Source organism: Moschus berezovskii, chromosome 5 (genome assembly GCF_049115385.1).
Source record: "Moschus berezovskii isolate FMDL1 chromosome 5, NW_MosBer_1.0, whole genome shotgun sequence".
Taxonomy (NCBI): domain Eukaryota; kingdom Metazoa; phylum Chordata; class Mammalia; order Artiodactyla; family Moschidae; genus Moschus; species Moschus berezovskii.
Window position 1 is genome coordinate 54,205,533 of NC_142464.1, and position 17,032 is coordinate 54,222,564.

The following is a 17,032-nucleotide window of genomic DNA, read 5'->3' on the forward strand; positions in this document are numbered from 1 at the left end:
ACAGAAAATTTTCCTTTTAAACGTCATTATACCCAACAGAAGTTGATGATAGTTCATTAATGCCATCTACTGGCCAGTCCATGTGCAGATTGATCATACTGTCTCAAAACATCTTTTTACAGTTGTGTTTTTGTTGTTTTGTTGTCTTCAGCAGTTGGCTTGTTCAAACTTGGATCCAAACAGTGTTCATATATTTTAACCTGAAATAGTTTCTGTTCTTTCTACTAGCCTTTTTTTTTTTCTTTCTGTGTTATTTATTTGTTGAAATTGGGTGATTTTTCCTATGGAATTTCCATATTCTGAATCGACTGATTTTGTGTTTCCTCTGTCTCTCATATCTTCTATAAACTGTTGATTAGCCCTAAAGACCTTCATTTTAGAATTGGCTGGTTCTGCATATGTTCATTTCTCTCAGATCAGAACTCTTATTGTCTGGTTATCACACTACTTGTCACGCTAAGACTGGTTATAGTAAGTTGAGTTGTTAGTCTAATCCAGCAGTTACAAAATTCCTCAGGAAACTTTAACCAAATGATTTTAGTAGTCCTTCATCATGGTTGCAAAATAGTGGCATTTCTAATTCTTTTATTCTTAACTTTTGCATTTGTTAGCTGTTTGCTTTAAATGTAGTCTGTGAAGAAAAGGCAGGATAAGTGCTTGTCTACTAATTTGCAGAATAATTGTTTCATTCTTTGAAGGCGAGGTTTTAGGATTTTGGTTAATTTGCTTGTTTTTACTTTGTTTTCTGTTTTTTTTTTTAATGAACTTATGGGATGTTATATAGTGGGTGGTTTTTAGTCTGCTTCAGTCATTATCATCGTTACGGAAATTTCAAACATACTGACGTAGAGTTGCATAATAACATGAAACGTCTGTGTTTATCCTCTAACTTTTCATCAGTGATCTTAACTTCAGGCCAGTCTTGATTCTTCGTCATCTGTAACCCTACTCCACCCACACTTTTCTCTGCTGTCATTTTAGTTTGATGCAAATCCAAGACATTGTATCACCTGTAACTATTTCTATGCATTTCTGAAAGATAGTGGTGTCTCTTTGTTTTCTAATATAATGCCACGATCACATAAAAACAAACATAAAACAACTATAAAAAGAAATAATGTCTTAGTATCATTAAATACCTAGTCAGTGCTCAAATTGAAAATTGTCTAAAATGTGTGTGGGGGTTGGGGGGTGTTGGTTAGCTGTTGGTTTGAATCAAAATTAAAATATGATTCACCAGATATTATGTATTGTGTTGACATGTCATTGAATTTTCTTTTTAAATTTGTGAATTTTTCTCTTCATCTTTCTCTCTCTCATCTTAATTTATTCAAGAAGCTAAGTCAGTTGACTGAGAGATTTTTACATACTGGATTTCAATAATTGTATTCCCTTGGTGTAGTTTAATGTATTTTCTGTAAATTGGTAGTGTCAAAGAGAAACAGAACTGGACATTAAAAGTGGTAAAAGCAAATTTTATTCACTACATTTGCAGTAGGGAAAAGAGCTTTCAGTATAGAGCTGAGCTCAATTACAAATAAAACAAGGACAAGTGGGATTTATAGTCAGGTGGCCAAACTTCAGCATCAGTCCTTCCAATGAATATTCAGAACTGATTTCCTTTAGGATTGACTGGTTGGATCTCCTTGCAGTCCAAGGGACTCTCAAAAGTCTTCTCCAACACCACATTTCAAAAGCATCAATTCTTTGGTGCTCAGGGTTCTTTATAGTCTAACTCTCACATCCATACATGACTACTGGAAATACCATAGCCTTGACTAGATGGACCTTTGTTGGCAAAGTAATGTCTCTGCTTTTTAATATGCTGTCTAGGTTGGTCATAACTTTTCTTCTAAGGAGTAGGTGTCTTTTAATTTCATGGCTGCAATCACCATCTGCAGTGATTTTGCAGCCCAGAAAAATAAAGTCTGCCACTCTTTCCACTGTTTCTCCATCTGTTTGCCATGAAGTTATGGGACCAGATGCCATGATCTTAGTTTTTCTGCAGTTTGTTGTGATCCACACAGTCAAAGGCTTTGGCATAGTCAGTAAAGCAGAAATAGATGTTTTTCTGGAACTCTCTTGCTTTCTCCATGATCCAGTGGATGTTGGCAATTTGATCTCTGGTTCCTCTGCCTTTTCTAAAACCAGCTTGAACATCTGGGAGTTCACAGTTCACGTATTGCTGAAGCCTGGCTTGGAGAATTTTGAGCATGACTTTACTAGCGTGTGAGATGAGTTCAATTGTGCGGTAGTTTGAGCATTCTTTGGCATTGCCTTTCTTTGGGATTGGAATGAAAACTGACCTTTTCCAGTCCTGTGGTCACTGCTGTGTTTTCCAAATTTGCTGGCATATTGAGTGCAGCACTTTCACAGCATCATCTTTCGGGATTTGAAATAGCGCAACTGCGCTATTAGTTTTGTTTTGTTCATCGTGATGCTTCCTAAGGCCCAATTGACTTCACATTCCAGGATGTCTGGCTCTAGGTGAGTGATTAAACCATCATGATTATCTAGGTCGTGAAGATCTTTTTTCTGTAGTTATTCTGTGTATTCTTGCATCAGGCAGCATTTAATGCCATGTATTTAGGTTGTTTCCAATTCAATTGCGCAGCACGGCCAGGGAGCTAAAGAATCTGCTTGCCAGTGCAGGAGATGCAAGAGACTTGGGTTCGATTCCTGGATTAGGAAGATTCACTTGGAGAAGGAAATGGCAACTCCACTCCAGTATTTTGCCTGGAGAATCCGTTGGACAGAGAAGCGTGGCAGGCTGTAGTCCATGGGGTCGCAAAGAGTCAGACATGATTGAGCATGCACAGATGTCTTAAGCCAATTCAAATACAGGATTTTATTTAAAGTCTTTAATTTTGTATTTCTGTTGATTCTTGAGTTTTTTGATGGCAGAGAACGTATTTCATTTATAGAGTATTTTTCCTGCTTACATAGATGTGGCTAGTTTTTCAAGAAATTTCATGCAATGCTATACTTTAAGGTATTTAGAAGGAAGCACAATCTCTAAAGTCACAGTGTCCAGAGGCAATTGCCATTATCTTTGGTAAACAACCTTCTAGACCCCTCTCTTTGAATATATTCCATGGGATATTATGTGAGCACGTGGAGACCTATGTTATCACATAAAAATGTATATGCTTACCTAACGAAACCACAGTATAGTCTGCTTTGCATTCAGTGATATATCAGGGAGATATTTTCTCATCAGTGCATTTAAATACACATTATTATTCAATTAGGTCAATGATATTATGTTTTATTTAATCAATTTCCTATTATTTGACACCATTATTTTAAAAGTAACTTCCTTTTAAAAAACAGCACTGTGTTAAATATATTATACAGCACACTTTTAAAAATCATTTTTATGGGCATATTATGTATCTGTAGCTTAACATTATTAACAAAAGAGTTACCCTGACCTCTGGGGGAGTATTATCTATATTTTCTTGGAGGGTTTAAAATAAGTGTTAGCGGAATCCATTAATTATTGCAATAAAGAATAGTCATAACTTACCAGGTACTGGTCCCTTCTTGCTCTTTACTATTACCCCACCCCCACCCCCCCAATCACATAAATAGCTGTTTTTTCTTTGCAGTCTGCATTGCCTCAGGAACAAAGGTGGCTCTGTTTAATAGACTCCGATCCCAGACAGTTAGCACCAGATACTTGCATGTAGAAGGAGGTAATTTCCATGCCAGTTCTCAGCAGTGGGGAGCATTTTACATTCATCTCCGTGAGTATAAAAATATACATTTGGTTTTTTAGTGTGAAATTAAATTTTTTTAAATAATAAGACTTACAGATATATTTAGTTTTGTCATTTTTATAAGCAGATTAATACATTTTAAAGATGATAGTTTGATCTCTGTTTCCATCTCACTGCAGTGGATGATGATGAATCAGAAGGAGAAGAATTCACAGTCCGCGATGGATACATCCATTATGGACAAACAGTCAAACTTGTGTGTTCAGTTACTGGCATGGCACTCCCAAGATTGGTATGGCCTTAATGACCTCATGACTGTTTATAATAAATTTTGACAGCTTCCCCCCCCTTTTTTGGTTGTTTATCTGGACATATTCAATAGAGGGCACTCTAAAGTTACATTGTGATTTATTTTCTTAACTAATGTAGGTTCATTATTCATTCTTTGTGGTGATTGCTGCATCCTGACACAGGCCCAAGTTTTCAAAAGCATAGAAATTATAAATTTCTTTAAAAATATAAGCAAAGTTTTTGTTAGTTTACTCTCCTGCAAAAAGAGACAGTGTTTGGGCTTTTTGAAATAGTAGAAAACTGCTTTTCTTAGCAAAATGAAGCAAAACCGTTTTATACATTCTGCATCATATTCCCCCTCGTTTTCTGAAACAACACAATTTAGTTGTATTAAAGATGGAAGGAGTTTATGAGTAAGTTCGATTCAAGATCAGCTTGGGGGAGGGGCTGAGTGAATGGAAGAACTTTAGTATTACTTTGCTGAATATGCTTTGTATCTCTTTGATGAAATATTTCATTGGCTGATATTTTCTGGGACTATTTCAGCAGGAAGCTGGGTTGATCTATAATTGTGTAAGTCAATGATTTTTCTGTGTCATGGTTGTACAAGGTGATTTTATTTCCCTTTTCAACTTAAAGCCATAATATGTGAAACATAATAATATAAATTTATAAAATCTTGAACCTAAGATAGATTATAAAAGGGAGAAAGGTAGGGAAAGAAGGGTACATAAATTAGGAAGACACAAACCAAAAAACGGACTGAATAAATTTTACTGAAGATCTCTTCTTATTTATTCTGTGTCACTATATTCCAAGGATAATGTTTATTTGCTTTGTCATTAAAAGCTTGTACTTTGGAGGCACAATTCAGAAGCTTATGTCTCTGACCAGCAACAACTTATATATAGGTCATAGAAAAGACTGACTCAAATCTAAAAATGGTGTTTTCACTTAGTTTTATGTAAAGTACCAGTCTGCCTTTCTTGAAAATCATCTTTAATTGAATATTTTTACATTCAAAACTGTGTGGCTCTAATTATAAAAATGTTGAAGTTAAAAAAACCTGATCCAGTGAATGCCTTAGGAAAAGCTGCAGTACCATCGTTAACATTGTTAACAGTAAATACTTCTTTCTAGAGATCATGTGACTGAGGCATTAGTTTCCTCAGAATTATAGCTAGGCTTTATATGCTCTACACTACTTCCTGCCTTCCTTTCCATCCACTTACATACAGTTTTCAATGAAAACATGTTTTTCAGAGGAAGCATTCTATAGTTTTCATATGCTTTTAAGAAGGATAACACTGCCTTAATATCTAAAGTTTGCATTTTATGTTTCCTAGAATATTAGCCTTATTAGAGATTCTTAATTGAAAAACACTGTCCCCCCAAGACCAGTTTCAATGGGATGAAGGTCTTAGTGAGAAATCCTGGTTTGGGTCCTTGGAAAACAGGCACAATCTATATAGCCAACTAATAAGAAACACCAGTTAGCATTTGTCTCATGTCCTCAAGTCTGTCAGATACCCCCAAAATTTGGGACATCTAACATCTGTTAGATAAAGTAATCAGCAGCATTAATTTAGCCTGGGTATTTACAAGGTATAGTGCTAAGAGTATGAATAAGATATGTCTTCTGTCTTTAAGGGCTGCATCCCCGTTACCTAAGAAGTTAGTAAACACTGTACCGGTAACCTACAGAGCCAGCATAGAGGAGAGAGAGCTGGTAGGAGTAACTCCTGGTGTTAGAATTCATCACTTTTTCATCACACATAACTTACTATAACATTCGCGCTACCTGGCTTCTCATATTTCTTTCCTCTTCTTAATAATGAGAAATTATCACAGCAAGTTTTTGATACCAAATAGTCGGGGGCATCTTTGATTTGTTTATTGGCGAGACCAGGTCACTCAGCAGTGTCTATGTCCAGATAGCTATTGTGAGAAATAACATTGAACCAAACATGACCCATGTTCTCAATATGCGGTGAAGTCATAAATGAGTGTGGTAGACTTACAGAAAGTTTTAGGCTTCAGTTCAGTTCAGTCGCTCAGTCGTGTCCGACTCTTTGTGACCCCATGAATCACAGCACGCCAGGCCTCCCTGTCCATCACCAACTCCCGGAGTTCACTCAGACTCATGTCCATCGAGTCGGTGATGCCATCCAGCCATCTCATTCTCTGTTCTTCCCTTTACTCCCGCCTCCAATCCCTCCCAGCATCAGACTCTTTTCCAGTGAGTCAACTCTTTGTATGAGGTGGCCAAAGTATTGCAGTTTCAGCTTTAGCATCAGTCCTTACATCATTCAAATTTAACTATTTCTCTAAAATTCAAGCATTGTTAAATTTAAGTACAGCTTTAAGGCTTGAGTTGAATGGAAACATTTTACTTGAGTTTATTAATTAGTCTCACAGAATATATTAGAAGATATAATTGCTAAAAGTGTACTGTCTCCCTTTAAACTTGAAAATTAGTGGTGATATAAGTAGAGTGACAAATATTCAGATGAACTGCAGAGCTAAAAATTCGTAAATCTGAAGAATGTTGACTTTAAAGATCAAGATTTTTAATAGCTGTGGCTTAGATGGAGAAAAAAGGATCATGGAATATAAGTTAGGTATGTGAATCAAATAATAAAAACCCAATAGTACTGCAAAATATTTATAGCACTGTTCTGAGCACTTTTACAAATATCAATTCATTTAACCCTTCCAAAATTCTGTGAGTTATTAAGAATGTCCATTGTGGAGCAAAGTATTATAGTCCTACACATATATGTACATTCTGCAAATAACCCTGAACCTTCCATGGGCCAGTCACTGTATAGGTGCTGGAGATACATTGGTAAACAAGGTAGACTTCCTTTCCTCTTGGAGCTTATGTTTTGGTAGGGTGATAGACAAAAAGCCAGCTAAAGAGATGTCTATATAATGTATTTAAAGGTTAATATAAGTGGTGAGACAGATTAAAGCAGGATAAATGCACAGGGAAATGGGAGAGCTTACCGTGGTCAGAGAAGTCTTTATGAAGTGGGGCTCTTTGAACAGAGACCATAATGAAGTTGGGAAACAGAAACTGGGTGTGGAACATTTCAGGCTAACAGAATGAGAACAAAAAGAACTTAAGACAGAAATGTGTGAGGACTAGCAAGGAAGTCATTGTAGTGAGAGCTGAGGGAGGAGTGGAGAGGGCAAGTGCCAGGAAATGATCCTGCAAAGTAAGTCATGGGCATCATCTTGTCAGATCCCTTTCTCTGTCTAGGGTAAAACTTTCTGTTACCTATGTACAATAGGAGGCCACTGGAGGCTCACAAACAGAGAATGATGGCTGGTTTGTGAATCAGAGCACAGGGAGATATAGTGGTGGAAGCACACAGAAAGATGACTGGGCTTTTGTCATAATTCAGGCAAGAAGTTGATGAAGATACCTTAGACCAAGATGGTACTGGTAAGGGCATGAAAGGTGACTGATTTATTTGAAAGTAGACTTAACAGAATTTGTTGACAGATGGAGTGTAAGAGAAAGTAAGAAGTCAAAGATGACTCCACGATTTTAGGATTGAGTGAACATGGTGTCATTTATTGAGCTTAGGAAGAAATCAAAAATTATGTTCTTGATTGAGATGGCTATTAATAGACATTTTAAGTGGAACTGTTGAATAGGTAGTTAAATATACAAGTTGAATGCCTGAGAAAGGCTATGGCTGGAGATAAAAATTTAGGAATTGCCAGCCTCTAAAACTTAGACGGTAAAGAATCTGCCTGCAGTGAAGGAGACCTGGGTTCAATTCCTGGGTTGGAAAGATCTTCTAGAGAAAGGAATGGCAATCTACTCCAGTATTCTTGCCTGGAGAATCCCATGGACAGAGGAGCCTGGCAGGCCACAGTCCATGGGGTCACAAAGAGTCGGACATGACTGAGCGACTAACACTACTACTGCTAACCTCTAAAGAGAATAGAAAACCTGTAGAGTATGGGAAGAGGGAAAGAGACCTGGAGACTCAGCTCTGGAGCACTGAAGGCAGTTAGAGCAAGTGTATTTCCGAAGGAAGAATGTGTGGGTCAGGTGCTTCTGAGAAAGCTAAGGTGAGGACAGAGCGCAGTCCTTAAGGACCTCACCAAGAGCAATTTTGAAACACAAAGTTGGAGAGATTTCAGGAGATGAGATGGTGAGGAAGAGGAGTTTTGCTACAAAGGGGAACAGAAATGGAGCAGTGAGAGGTAAGGAGAAGGACATGTAGTCAAGGAAGGGGTTTCTTCTTTTTTTTAATGTCAGTGACTGGAGACTTTGTTTATTGATTTGCCACACCACTTGGTATGCAGGATCTTAGCTGCCCAACCAGGGATAGAACCCATGCCTCCTGCTTTGGGAGCATGGAGTCTTAACCACTAGACCACCAGGGAAGTCCCAAGGAAGGGGTTTCTTTGATTTAAAGATGAGAAGTAGTTCCAATATGTTTGTATGCTGTTGAGAGTAATCTTCACAGTCCTCAAACACTTAGTGATTACCTTCCATGTGATAAGTAACACTGAAGGTTTGAATAGTATTATCTTTCAGATATCGTATGTATTTTGTGGAATATTTGTAGTGTAAGGTCATACTATATAATGGAAAGAGTTCTAGCTGTGCAGGCAGCCAGCCTTGGGATCATACTTTGGTTCCTCAGCTACTGACTGGGTGAATTTGAGGAGCTTAACCTGACCTCTGAGCCTGTTTCCTAATCTGCAGAATGATACCTGTTTTATGTTAAAACAAAGCAACAGCATGTAAGTGTGATAATGGACTTAGGTACTAACTAGCATACCCATCGGAGAAGGCAATGGCAACCCACTCCAGAACTCTTGCCTGGAGAATCCCAGGGATGGCAGAGCCTGGTGGTCTGCCGTCTATGGGATCACACAGAGTCAGACACAACTGAAGCGGCTTAGCAGCAGCATACCCATAGTGGCCTTTAGAGATAATTTCCCCTTTGATGTTGGAATATTTGTCATTGTGTGTTATTGGAGAGGTCATTTGAACTTGCTATTCAAAATACAATTCATAGACCAGCAGGATGAACATCAGCTGGAAATTAACCAGAAGTGCAAAATATCAGGCCCTTTCTGTGATTTGCAGGCCCAGAACAGATGTATGTTTAACAGGAACCCCATATGATTTGTCCCGATGTCAAAGTTTGAAAGGCACAGATTTAGAAAGCAAGTGCCTGCCTGCCCTATTATTTTTAGGAGTTGGTGGTAGAAGGTAACATCTCCGCATTCTTAACATGTTTGGAATTTAAAAGTGTTTTTATGCCTAACTTTGTTTGTAAATGCTGTTGTGTATGTAGATAAGTGACAGGTATCTGTGATGTATTCTTTAATGGCGGATTCTTGCCGTGTACTCTTGACAGTGCAGGACATGAAGACTCTCCTTATGTGATGACCTTTCCTTTTTTAATTGTTGAAATGCAGATAATTAGGAAGGTTGATAAGCAGACTGCATTACTGGATGCCGATGATCCTGTGTCACAGCTCCACAAATGTGCGTTTTACCTTAAGGATACAGAAAGAATGTACTTGTGCCTTTCTCAAGAAAGAATCATCCAGTTTCAGGTATGTTTCTAAATTGCTGGTAAAATCTAAAATGTGCAAACTGTTAGGTTAGCAGCATTCAGAAACATGAAACTCTCGTTTAAAAAATGTTAATAGTATCCAAATACATGAATCTGTGTTCAGATATTTATCCCGATTTCAAGGGTCCTTAGCCTACATATTCTTCAGACATAGTAGTCATTCTACCTCAAAGAACTCAAAACTATGAGAATGTTCTAAGAGAAACAATTAACAGCTAATTCTGAGGGATAAAAAGTTCTTCAGATTATCCAAAAGTAGATGTTGGGTGTTCAAAGAGTCACCTGAAATTATGTGCAGACAACACTGTATATAGTGGTGCATGCTTATTTTGGAGGAGGGTTCATAATTCTCATTAGATTTATATTGGGGTCTTCTAAGGTAGTAATGATGACATGTTAAAAGCTAATTAGTCAAAATCTAAGTTTTAACTATATTGACTCAGAAGACTTTCGTGAGGATATTTATGACATGAACAGATGATTTAATTGAATAGTTACACTTCCACATGAAACTCATTTGTGGACATCTGGAGACTTTTTCTGGAGAGATGGCCACACACAGCTGGTCTCCTCAGCCCAGCACTGATGTTCTGGCCTAGGTGTTTCGAGGTAGGGATAGGGGATTGCCATTCACATCTTGCCTTCCTGCTGAAAGTACAGAAGTATCTGTAGTTCTTTAAATAAGAGAGGACTTCCATTCTCTCTTTTGATGTTGTTGTTTAGTCACTCAGCCATTTTCGACTCTTTGTGACCCCATGGACATAGCCTGCCAGGCTCTTCTGTCCATGACATTTCCCAGGCAAGAATACTGGAGTGGGTTGCCATTTCCTTTTCCAGGGGATCTTCCAAGCCCCAGGGATTCAACTACGTCTCCTGCATTGGCAGGTGGATTCTACACCACTGAGCTACCAGGGAAGCCCCCCTCTTTCTTAGGGAACTTTGAAGCATTTTAAGCAGCTAATTATGTCACAGATACTGATCTTTTATTAAAGAAATTATACAGGTACTGGTGTAATTTTACTTAAATGGTTATTCTGAGAGGTATTATTAATTTTTAGTATGTCACAAAATAGTTTATATTAAAATAAAACCTGCCTTATGTGAGGTTTCCATATTAATATTTCTATTTTTAATTAGGGGTTGGAAAAGTATGGTGCCTGGGAAGTTTGTAAATTTGTACTAAATTCTCTTCATGGGTGTTACTTTGTTAAAATTGTCTTATAATACCACAGTGTATATAATTTATAACTGTTCTTTTTTTCTAAGGCCACTCCATGCCCAAAAGAACCAAATAAAGAGATGATAAATGATGGAGCTTCCTGGACAATCATTAGTACAGATAAGGCAGAGTATACATTTTATGAGGGGATGGGCCCTGTCCTTGCCCCAGTCACACCTGTGCCTGTCGTAGAAAGTCTTCAGGTGAGACCTCTTACAAGTTGACGTCAGCTTTTTGCAGCTGCTAAGATATGATGTGGCATAATTTTACTTGACAATAAATTTGATTTTTCTTCAAATCCTGTGATTTGGAGGGGTTTTTACACAGAGAAGAAGAAAATCAGAGGAACACACATAATTTAGCAAGAAAATTTAAATGTAAATCAGCTTGTATATCGAGAGTTTTAGTTCACTTTGTCTTTATAATCATGTTAAAGGAAGTATTTTAATTATCTTTTTTTTGCACATGATAGTTGAATGAAAAACTCATCTGTGTACTTTAATGAAAAATGAAAAGTTTCCTCAATGTTGTTTTGATTTTCTGTGAATTGCAGTTGAATGGCGGTGGGGACGTAGCAATGCTTGAACTTACAGGACAGAATTTCACTCCAAATTTACGAGTGTGGTTTGGGGATGTAGAAGCTGAAACTATGTACAGGTACTTAATATAATTTTTTACATCATCCAGAGTTTTTGATGGGGGTGGGTACGTGAGACTCTTTCCCAAGAGTCCTGTATTAAGAGGTTGATTGTCCTGTATTAAGCAACCTTGTTTTTAAGTTTCATTATAAAATTTGCCATGATTTTAAGTGGTTTCTGTTTCCTCCTCAGATGTGGAGAGAGTATGCTATGTGTTGTCCCAGACATTTCTGCATTCCGAGAAGGCTGGAGATGGGTCCGGCAGCCAGTCCAGGTTCCAGTAACTTTGGTCCGTAATGATGGAATCATTTATTCCACCAGCCTTACCTTTACCTATACCCCAGAACCAGGGCCACGGCCACATTGCAGTGCAGCGGGAGCAATCCTTCGAGCCAACTCAAGCCAAGTGCCCCCTAATGAATCAAACACAAACAGCGAGGGAAGTTACACAAACGTCAGCACAAATTCAACCAATGTCCCATCATCTACAGCAACAGTTGTGTCCTAACTACCGTCTTTTTGCTAGGACTTACACTGACTTGAGTGCGGCAAAATGTTGACAAAAAAAAGAAAAAAATGAACAATCTTTTGTGGTTTCTTGGGAAAACTTTTCATACCAGCTTATACTATTCAAAAACCCCATTACCTGCAAGTGCTGATTTGAAGTGCAGAAGCCACAGTGAAACAAAACAAACAAACAAAAAAACATCTAAATATACAAACTTCTGGGAATCGATTTTTTTCAGCTGTTATTTTTGTTTGGTTGGTTTTTGTTTGGTTTTGTTTAAATGGGCGAGAAATAGAGATGTGGCTGGAGTAAAAGTTAATCAAACTAGAAGACAAAAATCTAACATAGTTTTTATGGACCAAGGAACTTGTATAAGCTTTAGTAAAAGGTACATTTTCACCATACCTTTTTTATATCACATATATAATACACCTTTGTTACCAAATAGGTTGTTCTCCTCCCCACCCACTTTGAGCTTTTGCTCTTAAGTACATTCAGGTTCCAAGCCTGACCATGCTTGTTTAATCTAATTACCATACTCTTCCAGGTCTTTCTGGTCCAAGGCTGGAACTGTTCTTTTTATTTTATTATTTTTTTAAAAGCTGAAGTCTTATGACTTTTCTTGAATGGAAGGTGTTTTGATTTCAGCAAGTCAAATCTTGTAAAAGCCTGCATTCATATTTCTTTTAAGATTATATGAAGTCTGTGCAAAAGCTTTAAAAAAAAAATGCCTCTGCCTTGCCTGCAATACATGCAATGTACTTAGTCTCTGTTCTCAAATACCATTGATAGTTATTTCTCTGTGTTACTTTTTTTTTAATGTATTTATAGTGGTAATCCAAGAGGTTCTAACATTTACCTGAATTTAAATGTGGCCATTTAGTCATTAATGAGTTAATGGCATGGAACATGTTGGTTTTTACAGCGTTCCCTCCCCTTTTCCTGTGCAGAAATGTATCTACTCAGTCAACATTTGTTCAGGTTTCCTCCCCCTCCTTATCTTGTACATAACTTGTATTATGTGTAAGTTAAACATTTTATTTTGAACTTGGAATATTCCCAGTGATTTCATTCAGCAGGGTGTTTTTCTGCCTTGTTGGCATATGATAACAAAAAAGTATCATGCTAAGTATTTGCTACCAGTTGGTAGATGGTGCCCTTATTGTATAATGAGGAAAAATCTCAGCAAAAGCATGGTTTTATTTACTTTTTTTTTTGGTGGGGGGGTAGCCTAGGTCAAAACATCACTGTAACCTTGAAACAGGATGCTTTTACTAGATGACCAACTAAAATAGCTGGAAGACAATACTTTAGAAATGGATAGTTGTAAGATTATAAAAATGCAAATGTAATTTATCTTTCCATTTCTTTCCCTTTTTTTGTCTTCTCTTCCCCAACACTTGAGTGTCTTCACAAATGTCACCTACTCAGAAAGCATTTCTTCTCCATTTAAGATTTGATTGCATTCCGGGTTGTGTGCTGCCTATCTGTGCTGGACTCACCTCTTTTACATTGGTTTTGTTCCTACACTTTGGTTATACCTTTGTTTGGTTTCTTAGAAATTGTGGCAGACTCATTGGGCTACATTTAGTATAGGATCTATGTGTGTAATGTTACAGGACATTGTCTAGTAATACAATCATCTTTCTTCGAGTAAAAACTACCTCTAGATTGTGGTAAGCTTTTACTGTCCCATAAAACAGAAGCCACAAGTACCTTAAGGATGCAAAACTGTAACTTCCTGCATATCTTTCCGTACAGAAATTGTCTTTTTGGTGTCCTGGGCTATTTTGAGAAGTTTCCACCAGTAGACTTTTTAAAACATCATCATTAGTAGCTTCCCCACATTCCCACCCCACAGGTTTGATAAATCTTCATTACTCATTCTTTTGCTCAGACTATGCCATTGTAAATATAGTTCCTAACATCTTTAGATAGCTTTTTCCTCAGTTTTCAAGGGCGAAGTCATTTGTAAAACACGTAGTTATTGTGGTCTTTTCTTTACTGCAAGCCTGTTTAATTACTACAGGCTGCATTATGCTATATATAGCCTTTCTCTCTTTAAGTCTGCTCCCGTCACTAGCTTCTCTTGTAAGCTAATCCTGCCTCATACTTTAAATCTGTTTCACTGACCAAGGGCAGAATTCTTTGTGGCCTTATCTTTCTTTGTTTTAACTGTTTACTGGCTTTTTCTTGCGAACTTGCTTATTTCTGAGTAGTATTTATTCTGCTCTCTGTTGAGTCTGGAAGTAGCCTTCACACAGTGCTTTTTGTTCAGAGCGCAGAAATGTTTTCAGTGCTGCTGAAATGGGCCACAGGTTTCCTCCACTTCCCAAGTTTGTTACTTAGTTACCAATTTATATTAAATTAACTGATAACAAATAAGATGCTTTTGAAGCACAAACTATTCCTACCCAGCATTGCAACTCAGAATATTTTTTCAAGTTTATGACTTTATTAAAATGAACTTTTGCTTTTTTTACTGTTTAACTATGTCTAATTTTGGCTCTGTTTATTTTAATAAGATAATTGAAATATTAGACTGTAAACCCTTTTCCTCTTCATTGTTGGTTCTTTTATTAAGACTTAAGAGTATACTCCTACAGATCCCCACCCCCAACCCCTGCCACTGTTTTATGCCATTCTCCATACCACAAACTGAAATGATTTGTCTGTTATGGCTTATTGTTTATCAGTAGTTCTTTTGTCAGCTGCTTAAAGTTTTTTGTGTGAATTATTTTCAGTGTGTAATTTACAGGAGCCTCGTCCTCCAGTTACAGTATTGTAGAACGTGGCCCTTCCTTCAATGGTGGCATTATTAGAGATGCTGATCATTTTCCCTCATAAAGGCTCTCAGAATGGTAACCACTTCAGTTAAAGTATAGTACGTTCAAGTTTTTTTGTTTTAAGTCATGTATTAGAAGTATATCCTATGCTGTTATGATTCTATACAGTTTCTGAAAATATGCATAGAAACTGTCTCTTATCTAATATATTGTTTTAATTGATCACATAGATTGAGAAGGCAAACAAAAAGCTATAAATATAAAATGCCCTTTTTGTTTTGAATGATTTCAGAGTTGAACACTAGTATAATCTGCTGCTGACTTTTCTTAAACCACGACAAGTAAAGATATCCTTATGTGTGTGTTAACTGGTAAAATATTTGTCACTCTTACTGCCCAGACTTATTTGCGATAATAACTGGTTAGTTTTTTTTTTTTTTAAACGAAACTAGTACTGTCTGTGCCCTCACAGGAAATTGTCAACAGTTTTTAAGAACTAAACTATTCATGTTTAATCAGATAATCCATGCGGGGGTGGGGGTGGTGGGGTTCTTTTTTAAATCAAAATGTTATTCAATTATTAACTAAGTTACTTACTTTTGATTTCAAAAGCAGCTGTGTTTCTGATGAATACTGAACAAATGTGTGTAATTTTCTGTGCCAGACTTTTGACTTTGTTTTCAAGCACTGTAACGTGGGATGGATGGTTAGAAACAATAATATATTAGGGTTTCTATTTAACCCTTTCAGGACTGAACTGTATTTCCTTTTATTAATTTTTCCCTGTGTTGTGATAAATGTTTGCCAGCGTTCAGTACTGTGTTGGTCCAGATGTAGGTTTATATGCTCATTTTTAGCTTATTTCTTGTACCTTGCAGCATGCTCTACGCATTCAGTCCTTAAGGGGTTTATTTTACAAACTGTGCGCCTGTAAGGTTTATTAGCAATAAGATAGAAAATTGAGCAAGTTTATACCATAATTTTGTAGAAAAAAGAATCTGCTCAGTTCCATATTTCACCCATGAGAAACCTGCAATACGGGCAGTTTCAAGAAATAAATAAAAAGGAAATGTAAACCATTGTAAAAGTGTTCTGTTGGACATGCCTGATACGTGTATTATCGTTGATTTCAGAATACTTTAAGTTTGTCTGTTTATAGTTTTACCTTGCTCTCTAAGCTTCATCACATCAAATTAATAACTGTACTGATTTTGTTTTTCTTTTTTGCAATTTTAACTAGATAGTGCTTTAAAAAGAAAGTTTTTTTTGGAAAGGGTTTTTTTTTTTAATCCTTGTAAATGGGGAAATGGACTTTGGACAACTCAAGAGTTGTCTCCTAATTCAGGAACATTTTGAACTAATCTCAACATGATTGGAGAGCATTATTTAATGACAGCTTGCTTTTCCAGTATGAGGTTATCATTTGGCCTGGTGTATGAAAGAACATAGAATGGTTTGTGCTTTTTGTTGGGGGCTCTTCATTATGCTTTCAGAGAAAGCATACCTTGTTTAATGGTGGTTTAGTTGCTAAGTCTTGTCCAACTTTTGCGACCCCATGGCCTGTAGTCTCCTCTGTCATGGGATAGAATACTGAAGTGGATTGTCATTTCCTTCTTCAGGGGATCTTCCCGACCTAGGAATAGAACCTGGGTCTCCTGCACTGCAAGCGGATTCTTTACCGACTAAGCTATGAGGGAAGCCTACTTTGTTCAATAGGGAAACAGTAAAGGGGGAGGTTGTTATGTATTTTTTAAATCATAGCAAGTTCATTTATCTGATATCCCCTAAAAGAAAAAAATGTGAGCCAAGTTATCAGGATTTTGCTAAAGACATCTTCTGAAAATAGTGATTGTTAAATAAATAGTTGGGGTTTGAATGGTGAGACTTTCAATGGCTAGGATTGGTAATAGCTTCCTTTAAAAAATAATGTATTATTTTTTTAACAGTAGGTCTTGTTGGTTATCTATTTTAAATATAGCAGTGTGTACATGTCAGTTCTAGACTCCCATCTCTAGATTAAGTAATAGCTCCTTTAGAATTTAGATGGGAATAATACAATTATTATAAAGAGTATGTGATCACTTTCTAAGCAACCTAATGAAAGGTCCATTCAGTGTATATGTATATATTTTTTGTCCTTGGATCCTTAAATGGTTGCCAGTTTAAAAGATACAGAGGGCGAGCTACATCAGGTGCTAGTGGTGAAGGATCCCAGTGCTAAGTCCTTTTCCCAAAGAAAAATCTTTTTCCCTA

General features: G+C 37.0%; 1 protein-coding gene across 7 annotated transcripts in view; it reads left to right on the forward strand.

Annotated features, from left to right (window-relative positions):
* RBPJ (recombination signal binding protein for immunoglobulin kappa J region) overlaps positions 1-15,943 on the forward strand; it is a 244,134-nt gene extending 228,191 nt beyond the window's left edge. For all 7 annotated transcript variants that reach the window (XM_055434531.2, XM_055434528.2, XM_055434536.2 and 4 more), the window contains 6 exons: positions 3,612-3,749; positions 3,902-4,014; positions 9,468-9,608; positions 10,895-11,050; positions 11,401-11,504; positions 11,678-15,943. In XM_055434531.2, the coding sequence (XP_055290506.1) occupies positions 3,612-3,749; positions 3,902-4,014; positions 9,468-9,608; positions 10,895-11,050; positions 11,401-11,504; positions 11,678-11,993 (968 nt within the window). In that variant the 3' untranslated portion in view covers positions 11,994-15,943. The remainder of the gene's footprint in view (positions 1-3,611; positions 3,750-3,901; positions 4,015-9,467; positions 9,609-10,894; positions 11,051-11,400; positions 11,505-11,677) is intronic.
* The last annotated feature ends 1,089 nt before the right edge of the window (positions 15,944-17,032 follow it).